The sequence below is a fragment of the Rhipicephalus microplus genome, chromosome 9 (genome assembly GCF_043290135.1).
Source record: "Rhipicephalus microplus isolate Deutch F79 chromosome 9, USDA_Rmic, whole genome shotgun sequence".
NCBI lineage: Eukaryota > Metazoa > Arthropoda > Arachnida > Ixodida > Ixodidae > Rhipicephalus > Rhipicephalus microplus.
Genome location: NC_134708.1, coordinates 25,155,790 through 25,169,871, shown reverse-complemented (window position 1 = coordinate 25,169,871; position 14,082 = coordinate 25,155,790). Strand labels below are relative to the sequence as shown.

Below are 14,082 nucleotides of genomic sequence, written 5' to 3'. Positions count from 1 at the left end.
AAGTTTAAAGCAAGAGATATTAGCAGCTTACTAGAGTAAGATAAACTAGATTTTGTTTTCGAGTGTCAAGGCAAAACACTTCTCTCCCCAGAACGAACAGATAGGTCAACAGATGTACAATAAACATTTAACTATGCCTTGTTCCTATGGCTCCCTTCATGTATTCTGTATGAGTGTGCAGACCAGGCCATTATTTTGCTGCACGTCCCTCTTTTTAGCAAGCGTTTTGTGATTGTTGTTATCCAGATGTATGGCAGACCGTATTTTCTCGCGTATAACCCATTCCTACTTGCAACGAGCACCTGCGACATTGAACTGCAAAGAAAAAGAAAATCCGAATATGGCTTGGAATCTAGCTTGTGCACCGAAATTCGCATACAACCCACACCCTGACTTTACCTTCCGAACTTTCTATAGCATTCGCGTGGGTTATACACAAGAAAGTACAGCACTTCCAAACCCCTCTAACCCCACCCACCTACCCTGACCCCTTATATCCATCTTGAAGTACAATGCATAGTGTGCCTATCTTTAAGAGAGTTGTTGCAGTGTTTTACAATAAGATGGTCGCTTATTTATTGCCATGTTCCTGGGAGTTTGTTCTCGTGGATATTGCAGTGGCTTTGGCTGCATCCCCAAGAGATTGCAGCCAAGCCATGCCAAGGTTATGTACATGTTATAGAGAAGGAAGAGCTTGTGGGAGGAGTGCGTAGATTTATTGAAGTCTTTGGGACTGAGAAAATAGAGAGTTGCATTTTGTTCTTTTGAAGGGAGCAATGGAATGGCGTGTCGCTGCACACATTTCTTTTCAGTCATTGAGTTGTGTGCATTGCTGCTCTAGAGCTTGCGTGTGATTTGCGTGAACTGGCGTTGAATAAAGCTAGAGTCTCTGAGCATGTCTTTTGGAGAGTTCTCTACGACCTCGTTAAAACGAAAAATTCACAAGGTGCTACCTATCCATTCTAGTCTAGGCCTCCGTCAAAACCTCTGGCAACTATTGCGCGAGGCCATTGTAATGTTGCCCAGGGCTACATTGGAAGAGACAGGTTTGCTTTACAGACTGAAGGGAATGTTGCCGACTACACTGACAAGGGTTCTTTGATCTGTTGACTGAAAACTAACTCCATGCAGGCCCAGCAATGCAGCCGAAGCACCTTCACCTCACACCTTTCCTTTTAACTGTGTGAGCTTGATGGCCTAACCATTCAACAGAAATAGGCTTCAAGCCTTTTTCGATTTACTATTTGTTTTGACCTCGGCTAGAATGTCCGGAAGCTTCTCGAGTAACTCGTCCGCCGTCAACGAGAAGTCGCTGTCGAACCAATGCTCTTTCAGCTTTGTCAGCACAGTCGCAAATTTGGGACCACTCCGAAGACCCCGCTCAATGAGCATGTTGCCGTTGACTGGAAACTTGGGCACGTCCCAACACCGAAACCGTTCCAGGAGTTCGGCGTCTGCTCGATACTTGAGTACCTCGCAGATCCACTCCTGGACATCCCCGACCTTGCCCTTGGTAGTGAAGAGCAGCGCCTGGAAGGGTTTCAGTCTGTCCCCAAAAGAGGACTCGTCATCCCGGTGGGTGACGACAAACAGGGCGAGGTCTCGCTCGTAGGCGGAAAGCTTTAGCCGGTTGTGCATGTTTGCGACATCCGATTCGTTTTGTAGAAGCGCGGACAGGAGAGTCATGGGCTGTGGCTCGAGCTGTTTGGAGGCGTCGCACACCTTGCAGAACTCGTGGAGGTCCGGAGAGACTGGGAGGCCCAGGAAGGGAGCCGCGCCCACGTCCACGATGCGACACACAAGCTCCTTGTTGAAGTTGCCCACGAGTATCTTCTTGAGCTCGGTCCAGAGTCGCTCGCCAGATATGCGCGCGAGGCCTCCGACGTTTTCCCGAATGGCCGTCAGGGTTTCCGGTTCGTGACTGTCCGGCTCGACTGCTATGCGTCCGTAAAACCGGAAGTAGCGCAGGATCCTGAGGTAGTCCTCCTGTATACGCTGTGCGGGGTCCCCGACGAAGGCGACGCGCCTCTTCTCCAGGTCTTCGATGCCGCGGAAGTAGTCGTACACGGTGCCGTCGAGGCCCAGGAAGAGCGCGTTCACGGTGAGGTCGCGTCGGTTGGCGTCCGTGTGCCAGTCGGTGGTGAACTCGACCTCGGCGTGACGTCCGTCAGTGACCACGTCTACACGCAGCGTGGTGACCTCGAAGTTTGTCTTGTCGTTTATGCGCGCCGTCACGGTGCCGTGCTTCTCGCCCCGGGTGTTGATCATGCGCACCCCTTCGTTCTCGAACATCTCTTTCATCTCGGTCGGTGTGGCGGTCGTGGCGAAGTCCAAGTCGTGCGGCTGCTTGTGCATCAGGAGGTCTCGCACGGCGCCTCCGGCGATGCGCAGCTCGTGGCCGTGCCGCTTGAATATGTCCACGAGCTCCTTCACCTCGGGAGTGAAGAGCGCGCGGAACTGAGGGCTGTCGAGCTTCATCGTTCGCGGCAACACGCGATTGCCCTCCGTGCCGCACGATGTAGCGGAGCCGCGGAAATCCACGCGCAGGCAGCAGCACCTTCGCAAAACAGCGCCGGCGATCTTCCGGCTCCAGGCCTGTAACATGAGACGCGGGTCACTGTCAAGGCTTTTGAACGTCTGCTACTGTTCGGAAACTTTTCCAGCGCATGCTTCTACGGACACTGCGATAGATAACCAGTGAGTATGCATCATACAAAACAGGGATCACGCGGCAGCAAAAACCTCCGTGCAGTTGAGGCTATGGCTTCGGATCCACTTGCCTCCGTCTCGAGTCTTTATTGATTATAAAATAAAATTAAAATTGTGTAGACTGTAAAAATTTCAAGAAATTTACCAAGACAAGCTTGCAACAAAATTTGCCAAATTTTATAAGTGTTATTTTACGTCAGTATTACTTTTATAAAAAAAACATATTTGAGAGACCACTTGACGCACGAAGTTTTATAGTTCTTTGTTTAAAACTTTATGACATGACGTGTCTAATAATTTCAAAGGTTATATATATTTTTTTGTTCTTTGTTGCAACTTGCCAGTTTCGCTTTCTCGGACATAAGCGTACTGTAATAAGCGGACGCAAACAAGTCCACAAGGCGCGTTTAAAAAAATGGCGGCGACAGTAGGTACGGAAGCGACGCCCGCTACAAAGCGAGCTGCCGGCGATGGAGAAGTGGTCGATGAATCGGCGAAAAAGGCGAAGCTCGATAACGGTGCGACCGCTTTCCAACACGTTTCGACTTTCGGCGATTTCAAACCGCGCCGCATATTGAGCGAAGACGCGCGGACCAAGTTCATGGCCGTAGAAGGTACGTTCGGCGGCGATGCGCCTGATAGCGCTGCCGCCGCCGTTATTGTTGTGGAGAAGACCCCTTTCAGCCGTGAAAATTACGAACTCGTCTTCACCGCGGACACGAAGCTAGAAGAAACCTTCCACAACGACGTCTACACATCGTATGGAGGCAAGCTATCCGCTGCGTTGAATGGTGAGTTTGTAATGCTGTGACCATACAATAATACTATATAGCTGTGATGGAATCCGCGGACTGAGGACTCCGTTCACTTGCATGCTGCCGGCGCTAGCTAGTGTTGTATGGGTTGGCAAACCCTACCAACACCTTCTCCATTTAGATGCCTGCCGCGTGAGAACAAGAACAGCTGTCACACCTTTTTCATTTTTGATTGGATGGATGGATGTATCCGGCTGTGCCCTTTAGATCGGGCGACGGCTCACGCCAACTAGCCATAAAGTGAAGTACTATCACTGTGTGTTTGAGGATTGAATTTCACTCGCGCCTCGATTGTAGCCACCAATCAGTTAGCCTCGAGGCTAACTCGTGGTTATTTCTACCCGTTTAAAGTCTATTTTGCCTTCGCTGTCCCTAAACCCCCAATGCTTTGGAAAATTCTGCGCCATTATCTTCGACTATAGGGTGGAGCCCTTTACAGAACATTATCAAATGTTCAGCCGTTTCCTCCTCCTCTCCACACGCACTACATACCGTGTCTGTGCCTTCGTATTTTGCTCGGTTTCTTGGTCCACAGTACTCCCGTTCTAGCCTCAAAAAGCAGAAAACTACCCCGAGAATTATCGTAGATTTTTTCCCTTGCAATTTCCTGCTTAAAAGTTCGGTAGGCTTCCAGTGATGGTTTCGTAAGAATTCCCATCTTCCACATGTCCCTCTCCGTTTCCTTCACCTTCTTAACCGATGTTTCTTTTTGGCTTGGTATTCTGCTGTTGTCTAAATACTTGCTTGACAATTTTTGAATTCGTTTCCTCCATTTAGTAACGACATTCTTCATGTACAAGTAACTGAAAACTTTCCTAGCCCAATGCTCCAATACCATTTTTCTCAATTGCTCCTCAAATTCTATCTTGCTGCTAGTTTCCCTGCACTCAAACGATATCCATCCCATGTCTTCCCATGTGCTCTCAAAGCAAGTCTACCTATGCCACGTTGTTTAATTTCCAATCTTGCTTGAACTTCTGATTTCATGCATTAGACCGCATTGCCGAACGTCAAACCCGGGACCATGACACCTTTCCAAATCCCTCTCACAACGTCATACCTATTCTAGTTCCACGGTGCCCTCTTTTTTATTACAGCTGCATTCCTCGTGCCCTTAGTCATTACGTATCTTTCGTGCTTCCTTAGATACTCAGCCTTGTTATTTATCCATACGACCAAACAGTTGTATTTATCTGTTATTTCTAGAGTGACTTCCTGTATCTTATGCTCACTGCCTTTGTTATCATTAAAAATCATGATTGCTGTTTTTTGCTGCTCAACTTCAAGTTTAACCTGTCTCCCTCATTGCCACAGATGTCTATCAATCCCTGCGGATCTTCCTTGTTGTCGGCTATTAATACTACATAATCTGCATACATCAATGCTGGTAATGACTGTTCAATGTGTTTTCCTTGCTTGGCAAAAGGGAGGCTGAATCCAAGTCGACTCCTCTCTAATTTTGCTTCTAGTCTCTGGAGATACAGCATAAATAAGAAAGGTGACAAGGGACATCCCTGTTGAAGCCCGCATTGTATCTCTATAGGTTCAGATACCTGTTCTTCCATTTGATAACTACCTTGTTACTTTTATCTATATCCTCTAGAAGATTAGTTATTCCATGTTCCACATCTAGTGTGTCCTGTATTCCCCACAAGTCTTCTTGAATCGCAGTATTGTAAGCTCCCTTGATATATTGAAATGCCAGCTACAGGGGCCTATGTTCTTTTTCCGCTATTTTTAATCACTGCATCAATGAAAACAGGTTGTCCTTCAACCTCCTTCGTTTACGAAACCCATTTTGTAGTTCTCCCAGCACCCCTTCGTTCTCCACCCATGTCTGTTGTCTTTTCTTAACGATCTGCATCACAAGCCTGTAAACAACTGATGTCACAGTTATAGGACGGTAGTTGTTTATGTCAACTTTGTCCCCCTTTTCTTTATAGATTATGCTCATCCTGCTCAGTTTCCATCCATCGACAGCTTTATCATTTATTATTGCTTTGCCCGCTGCCTCTCAATGTTTTCTTAGAGTTTGGTCCTAGTTTCTTTATTACCGTGATTGGGATGCCATCAGGGCCTGTTGGTGTGCTATTAGAAACTCTTTTCTCTGCCCTTTCCCACTCTCGTTGTCACAGTGGAGCCATTGAGCTAATTGGTAGATCCTCATTTGGTACGGTGCATGCAGCGCTTTCTTGGTGTTTAAATTTTTCTATCATCATTGTTTTTATATATTCCACTGCCTCATTCTCTTCCAGTCTGACCCCTTAAACTGTAGTTATAAACCTCTGTTTTATGCTTGTCTTATTACTCAGAGAATTGAGATGGTTCTAAAACTTTGCAGCTGCCTTTCTATACTTTTTTGTTTACTTCCGTCATTCATTGGGCCCCTTTCTTCTAATCTTTTCACTGGTCAAGTCGGACGCTTCCCTTCTGGAGCTCAAAAAGCTATCCCATATCTTTTGACATCATCTTCCGGTTCACCCCTCTGTTTAGTATACCTGTCTTCCCTGGAGGCTTCCTGACGTCTTACTATGGCTCCCTTAACTTCCTCATCTTACCAGCTCTTGGTTTTGTGTCTGCTTTTCCCGGTTGATTTGACTCGTACCTTAGCAAGCTCTAACTCAAACAATCAAGTTAGATTTGTGTACGTTCACTCTGTTTTAGTATCCTCAGTGATTATTCTCTCAATCTCTTTAGTTGCTATCTCTTTTTGTCTTTCTGAATAAATATTACTGCGTGGTTGCTCGTAATGCCGCCTTTCCAATTTCATTTCTCTTCCAAAACTCAGCTTGATACATTTGTGATCACTACCTAAGCTTCTGGACCCATATTCATTCATGTTCATCACCCTTAGCCGATCATACATCCTATGTGACATTATTGCGTAATCTATCATCGATTGTAGCCTTCCCACCTCCCACGTTATCTGCCCTTCGCATTTCTCTGTACTGTTTCAAATGATTAAGTCATGTCTTTCACACATATCCGTTGGCATTCTGCCTGTTGGGTCAGTACATCCATTCTATCTTCTATGTGCGCATTCATATCTCCTAATATATTTACTTTACACTCTTCTCCTAGTTCGTCAATGTCATTTCCTATGCATTGCTCCATTTGTTGATTTTCCTCTCTGGCTTTTGCCCCTGTCCACAAGTATACAAAACCCAGGAGCGTCATCTGCCTTGCCACTTTCCCTTTTAGCCATAAATGTTCTTTGCACTCTTGCTTGACCCTTTGCCAGTCTGTACTTTTATGAATGAATGCCCCAATACCACCCCCCTTTCTGCTGCCTTTTGTTCTATTACAATATTCCCACGCATAGTCCGGATTGTTAGGAGTCTCGGTCTTTAGCGTCACCTTTAGCATCACTCTCTGCCTTTAGCGTCACCTGTGGTGGATGGTGCAACAACTCGACATGTTGCATAGCCTCTGAAATAGTCGTGTGTAGTTGCAGATCTCGAATAACTTTCGACTGACGTGCCCCTGCGGGCCACAAGTAAAAAACACTGTAATAATAGTGTCGGTCGCGAGCGCCACTGCGCGGCACTTGCCCAAAACTGAAGGCAGGACGACTTCGCTGGCAACACGAGCCATTCGTCAGGCATCTTAATAAAAAAGGCATTGACCCTATTTACTATTGGCTTGCATTACGTCACGGCCAGGAACTCTCGGATACTATTCCATCATCATGGAGGACCACCTGTGACAGTAAACGTACAGTGGCGTTTCTGCGATCGCTCTAGCCATGGTGATATGTGCCGTATATGGGTGTTGGAACCACAGCAAAACAGTGAAGAAAGGCGAGTCGGCGGTCACAAATCTCTACCGCCTGCGAAGCGTCGTGCATAATCAGAGCGAGCATACGAAGGCGCTAAGCGTGAAACGGCGCCATCTGTGGCTTATGCGGGTTAGGCACGCTGATCTCAACGCTGACCGTGATGATGTACGAGTGAAGTGATGGAAGCGCTGCTTCAATTGCTCCAAAAGAGAAATGCTGCTCCATGCTACTCAAAAGTGCAAAATTTGCTAGTAACTGCTCCAAGCCTGCTCCGAAAGATGTTGGCAAACTAAAAAAAAAAGAATTTGAACCATGGGACCATACCGTGAATCTAATTGAAACCAAAAGCAAGCTGAATACACTATCATCCTCTAGTATGCTATTCAGTTGCGTAAATCCAGAAAAATCTCGAAAGGTTACACATATCAGGCAATGGTGTCCAATCCGTATTTTTAATATGGGTTGTATTTTTATTTATGTAGGAATTCAATCATGCTTTCAAATAAAATTTTAAAAAACGAGCATGGTGTCTGAGCTTGAGCAATTGAATTGCATTGTTCTATTCGGTCTCTTTTTTTTTTCACCTTTTTTTTTTCGATTTTCATAGTTCACACAGCTGAGGGGCATTTAACACAGGTACGCATCAAGATAAAAAGCCTTTTAAGAAGTTGATCGTGCTATACTTAACTGTTAACTTAATTATATCACAGATTAAAGCTAAATCTCAAGTGGGACACTTGCAAGGGTTGTCCTCCCCTGCCTGAACACCAGAAAGTCCGTGCTTTCTTGACCCCCCCCCCCCCACACATGATTTACGCCAACCATACTGCTTGTATACTAGCTTCATACTAGGGTACAGCATGTTTAATAATAAATATAAATATTCATTGGATGCGCTTAAGTGATGTTTCCGACTTCAGGAGTCGTTAGGAACATGCATCTGCTCCGAAAACACCAATAGCAACCTTGAGCTACAGCATTTTTTTTTTTTTTTTTGCTCCGAAGACACTTAAAGCTGCTCCAAAGCACCATTTTGCTGCTCCAGAATCTGCTCCAAAAGCAAATTGTCGCTTCCATTACTGCGAGTGTGTGGTGCCCACTTTGCATCAGGTGAGCTCGAAGCCTTCCAAGTGCGTAGCAGTTGAAGGGTTCGGATTGTCGTACACCCACAGTCTGGACGTGTGGTCATGCTGGGCTGTGAGAATGCAGGGCTAACAAAGACTAACAATGCTCAGAACGAGTGCATAAAAACTACAAGGTCTAAAATATTACGAAGGGCAGAAGTCACCCAGAATTGATCGCAGTCACGAAGAAAGCTTATGAAACGTCCGGCTGAGACACACGTTGCGCGAGAGGGGGCGCCACCGTTTAGGCAAGCCCGCGATTGCCAAGAGAGCCTCAATCACAGAAAGAAAGCCACATGGAAAGAAATACACCTCGTTGGTAGCTTTCTCAGTGGGCTCGAACACTCTCATGACCTTCATAGTCACAAAACCTTGGAGCAGACGAGGCAATTCACCATGTTCTGGTCCATCACTTCAGGGGCAGCATTGATTTCCACTGGCGTGATGTTCAGTCGTGACTTTCAAGACGGTATTGCACTTGGAAAGCCGCAACAACTAAAAAACACATGGAGTGAATGAAAGTAATAATAGTGCTGCACAAAGTGAAGCAAAATGAAGCGACAGATGGTCCTCCGGTATGGCCACCGCTTTGATGAAAGGATGTTCATGACGTCACGTGCAAGCCATCAGTTGCCTAGTGTTGGCTACTATTGCAAAATGTTTCCTATTGTTTGTGAACTACTGCCGAATGTCAGCTGCTGTTTGTTGGCCAAGTCATGGCTTGAGCTTACTCTACATTGGCTAATGTCAGCCATTGTTGCCATGTTTTGGCCAAATGATGGCTTGTGTTCTCTTCGAACTGGTAAATGTCGTTAAAATGATGCCTAATGCATCACAGTGTAAGCATACTGTTAACAAATTTCTGGTGGTGGGCCATGTCTTGGCTGAATAATCTTTTATAATGGGTAAATAATGGCAAATGTTGGTAGGTGTTGATTAACGCGGTCACTTGACTGTGACTCGGAACACAGACACATGCTTTCACATTCACATAAACAACCCCGTTCGGTTTAGCCAGACTTTCTTTTTCCCCCAAGTTGTGCCTTTGTTTTCATGCTTCAAAGGTCTCACGGCCACTGTCATCTGTCCTGCGACTCAAAAGCATGTGGACAAGTACCTCTTTAAGCCACAGCATATGATCACCGAGACTCTAAAGCTGTACAAGGAAGTGACAGAGCCGTACATCACCTCACAGCAGCTTTCTTTGCAGGTAGGAGATTATGTTTTTTGTAACTAATGACTATGCTCGAAGACAGCTTTCTGTGGCAATGAAAAGAAGGCTACAGAACCAAAATGGGCGTGTTCCACTGCTGAAAAATATAGTCCTACAAATGCGTCATGTTTTCCACGTAAAAATCATAAAAAACAGTATTACTTCATTTGTTACAGGATGCTGTTTATAAAGACAGGCTGAAAGAAAAAAAGAATGGGATATAAATATTTGTTTTGCTTTATGAAGCGTAATTTTGCATCTTGAATGTCTGAAAACGTCGCACGTTTTAGGTGCACCTCATAGTCAAAATTGCGTCTTCGCCTTTAGGTGAGTGCACATCGCCCTCCTGCTATTTCGACGACTCGCTGAAGGAGCTTGGGTGGAATTTTACTCTCAAATGGCTGTGTGACCAGACGTACCAAGTTTTATGCTGTGTTATTATTCAAACTCGACCGTCATTCGAAAAGCTAGTCTAGCCGGATTATTTCGCGGAGGAGTACCTACAAGTGCGATAGCTCCGCCCCCGTCGCTCTTTCTTCAGTGCGACAGAAAGTAGTCCCGAGTATAGCAGACTAGCAGACATTTGGCTCTGTTTAAAAAGTGTTGGGTAAACAACGAAGTGTTGTCGTTCAATGCAACTTTTAGATTAGGGATTAGTGCGTGTTCATTACATTACATAGAAACCTGGTGCATTTACTTTGAGCTAGATTTATAGTGGAGTCATGCACTGTGGTCGACAACTCTGTCACGATAGTGATGCGTATGCACTTACCCCATAGATATGTGCACCCTAGTGGACGGGCATGCTACCCTTCTCTGAGAAAAAAAAGAAGAAAAACATGAAGAAAATAGGGATGATGAGGCTGTGTGTGCTGTTTGCCGGTGAGCAGCCTCTTTAACATCTACTGCCTATAAATATGCTTTCTAGATTTTGCTCTATCAGTTCTTAAGTGTATAACCCCCAAATACGCAGTGCGAAGGCCTAAACACTGCTGTTTCCAAATCTCAATAAAAGCCAGGAGAGTTCAGGAGAGGTGACCCAACACAGGCGCTCATTGTTTTAGGGTGAAAGTCCTAGGTGCCTCATCAAACACGAAAATTACCCATTGGCATCGACACATGATGGGATCAGGGACAACATAAGTGTTGAAAAAAAATGTCACTCTACGACGTCACAGATCAGCAAATTTGTGAAGTCATGGGACGTAACGTCACATGATGATGTCATCGCGTGACATTACAGTTTGATTAAAGGCGTGCCAATCCTGGAGGGAGTGCTAAATCAGGTTCGGTGCCTCCGATTCTGGAAGCGGTGCAAGGCCACGGTAAGTGCAGGAAGCTTTTGGAGAGGGGCAACCAGAAACAATACATCGACTGAGAAGGAAAAGAAGGTGGCATTTGCCTTCGAGTTGTCTTAGGGGAATGCATAAAGAACGCTGCGAGTTCTTGTGCCCTTTCTCGTGTCCCCATTTCACTTGCGCTGTGCTAATGTGTCGATATTGAATCACCAGCTAGTCCAACCTGACATTGTGGCATGTTAAGCAACACCGTCTGCCTTGAATCTCAACCTAGTGACTGAGTCGTCTAAAACTTCTCCTTGCTCGACTAGTGGGTCTACAACATCCTCGAGCACAAGAAAGAGTCTGAGCGCATCCTGTTCGAAGATCCGGACCCGGAAACGGGTTTCATCCTACTGCCGGACATGAAGTGGGACACCAAGCAGCCGGAGAACCTTTATGTGCTCGTCATCTGCCACAAGCATGGCATCAGGTCGCTCAGGGACCTGACGGCCGACCACCTGCCACTGCTGCGCAACATCAACGACAAAGTCAATGTAAGCCATTTTTACATGCTAAAGCATATCTTGGTCAACCCACTGTCAACAGTGACCAGTGCACCCTGGACCACCATGTTTACTTACCCTACCAGCACTGATCAGCACTGGATGATTGGTTAGGAATGTTTGCTACACTGAAGTGTAATAATCAGGACAAAACAAGTGAGACAGGTGGGACTAGTGTTAACTAACATACATAAGGAAACATACATTTTGCATTTTACATAACACACATAACATACATTTTGCAAAATCACTGCCGCTGCTAGACAACGTGCATATGTGCTCGAGACCCAAAAGTAACTATAGCTACTAAGGCTGAAGCTGACATGAAAAGCGCTCGTGGTAACATGTGGCAAATATATATGTAAAAAGCAATAGAAGTGCGACTAGCTGTGGCAATGTTCCTAAATACATTCACAGTTGTCTGCACGTATACTGGGCTGTGTCACTTTCTTTATCTTGTATGTTGTGCTTTGATTTTCCACAATGCATCAGCCATTAGCCCAAAGTATCACTCTTCTAAAGCCCCTAAACCACGTCTGATAATTTTTAACTTTTCAAGCAAACTCGTGCAAGGTTAACTGCGGTAAATATGGCAGCGCTACTAGCGGCAAACGCGCTGCAAGTTCCTAGAAACAGTTCGTTCTTCTCGATAGGCCTTCTGGTAATCCTCAGCTATGCCACCTCATCGAAATTGCCATCTGGTCATGTCATCTGTAAAAAGAACTTGCTTTTTTCTGCTCGCAGGTACATGTGCTTGCTGCTCTTTCTCCTTGCTGTGCGAGGAGCACTAAGCCGGGAGGAGGGGCAAGGTGATAAATGTAACTTAGTGAAGGAAAGTGTGAAGTAATCTAGGGCCATATTCGGATCATCAGTGGCATGTAACTTCGTTATTATAGCACCGTTTCGAAAAATTCCCATGACTGCATGTTTCTCAAACTCATGCACAACTGTAACACCACAACTGAATTTTGATCTCTAAGTGGCGTAGGGATCCGTAATGGTGGTTAGTGTCGGTTATATCACTGATAATGTTGGGCAAATATGTCTAAATAGTTACCGTCACCCCACTACTGGCTTACGTCATCTAGTAGTGCCATTTGTTGGCTAAATAATAGTGGTACCCAGTGTCAGCTAATTTAGATCACCTGTTGTGAATGAGACTTTCTTTTTTTTTATTCATTATCAATCCAGTGGTGTTTGTTGGGACATACATTACTTACAATGCAAGGCGATTTCCCCAGAATTTTTTTCTTTATTTCAAGTCACTGTTTGTCTCTACCTATGAACATCACCTGCAGGGACTGCTCCAGCTGTACAGAAAATGGAGTTTTGGATTGCACTTTCTCACGTGTGGACCTTTCATCATGAGGTTATCTTAGAAAGCAGAAGCTGTGCTTTTCGTGTAATGTACTTAATACACTTAGAGTGGTGGCTTGGATGAAAATTTGTGGACCGTTCACCGTCAACGGAATTGCTGCAATGCCAAGTTGTGTGTTACTTTCACGCCATAAATATGTCAATATATCGCCTGCACAGGTTCATTGGTAACCCTCTACTGATGCTCCCAGAATCAGGAAACGTGTGCAATGAAGTTGTACTCTGATTCATACACAAGGGGCAACGCCATGAAGCTACAAAACATTTCAGGAATTTTACCATCAGTAATGAGATTTTTGTTTTTGTTTTTAGACTGAGTAATGATTTAAAATGCTTTTTTTCATTAGGAATAAATAAACACAGTTAATTATGCAGTTGTTTATAGGTTGTTCGGCATCGCTTAGCATGTCTTTGTTTTTCTATCATCGCCTCCGAGATCAGTCCCAGTAGTGTACGCACATCTGCGGATACTTGCGAAGGCCACGTTTGCGGTGACCAAATCCAAGTGCTAGATGCACGGATGTACACATTTTTTTTATCAAACATATTGCATAGCTACCACGGTGTTGCGAAACTCCATAGAGCGGGAGACGCCATAGAGGTACCCCTTTTCTTTCCTCTCACAGGCGGCGTTGCTACTGCAGTTTGGCATTCCTTCACACCGGCTGCGTGGCTACCTGCATTACCAGCCTTCGTACTACCACCTGCACGTGCACTTTTCGGTGCTTGGCTTCGATGCGCCTGGCACGCATGTTGAGAGGGCGCATCTACTGCCCACAGTCATATCCAACCTTGAAACGTGCCCCGACTACTACCAGAAAGCTACGCTGGGCTTCACTGTCAAAGAGGGTGACGGTCTGCATACAAAGTATAAGGAAGCCGGCTACTTCGACTAGGCTGGATCGAGCTTTTATCTGTATTACTTCGTTTTTATGCAACATGTTTGTTTGCAACAATGTTTGTCGTCTTGTTTTAGTTGAGGGCACATATAGCCCTACGAATTGTAGAGGCCTCTCACAGGGAAGAGTCATGGCAGGATAGATGACCTGTGGTAGAAGGGAGCAGTCTAATAATAATAATAATAATGTTGTAGGTCCGTGTGCTCAGATTTGGGTGCACGTTGAAGAACTCCAGGTGGTCGAAATTTCAGGAGCCCTCCACTACGGCGTCTCTCATAATCATATGGTAGTTTTGGGACGTTAAACACCATATATCAATCAAAT

At 45.3% G+C, this 14,082-nt stretch overlaps 2 protein-coding genes across 2 annotated transcripts; one reads left to right on the top strand and one right to left on the bottom strand.

The window, feature by feature from the left end:
• Nucleotides 1-1,215: 1,215 nt before the first annotated feature.
• Nucleotides 1,216-2,749, bottom strand: LOC119163630 (CCA tRNA nucleotidyltransferase 1, mitochondrial). The gene has a single exon (XM_037415670.2). The coding sequence runs from the start codon at nt 2,602-2,604 to the stop codon at nt 1,222-1,224; it is 1,383 nt and encodes a 460-aa protein (XP_037271567.2). The 5' UTR covers nt 2,605-2,749; the 3' UTR covers nt 1,216-1,221.
• Nucleotides 2,750-3,076: 327 nt separating this feature from the next.
• On the top strand, nt 3,077-13,815 carry Dcps (Decapping enzyme, scavenger). The gene is made up of 4 exons (XM_037415668.2): nt 3,077-3,500; nt 9,491-9,636; nt 11,249-11,473; nt 13,486-13,815. Exons 1-4 carry the CDS (start codon nt 3,125-3,127, stop codon nt 13,753-13,755), a joined length of 1,017 nt encoding a protein of 338 aa, XP_037271565.2. The 5' UTR covers nt 3,077-3,124; the 3' UTR covers nt 13,756-13,815.
• The last annotated feature ends 267 nt before the right edge of the window (nt 13,816-14,082 follow it).

What these genes read in the sequence shown, in the direction of transcription:
- LOC119163630 (XM_037415670.2), bottom strand. Translation starts at nt 2,604, where the DNA reads ATGTTACAGGCCTGGAGCCGGAAGATCGCCGGCGCTGTTTTGCGAAGG.
- Dcps (XM_037415668.2), top strand. Translation starts at nt 3,125, where the DNA reads ATGGCGGCGACAGTAGGTACGGAAGCGACGCCCGCTACAAAGCGAGCT. An exon ending in GCTATCCGCTGCGTTGAATG is followed by an intron (nt 3,501 to 9,490) that starts GTGAGTTTGTAA and finishes CATGCTTCAAAG; the next exon opens with GTCTCACGGCCACTGTCATC. An exon ending in CACAGCAGCTTTCTTTGCAG is followed by an intron (nt 9,637 to 11,248) that starts GTAGGAGATTAT and finishes TTGCTCGACTAG; the next exon opens with TGGGTCTACAACATCCTCGA.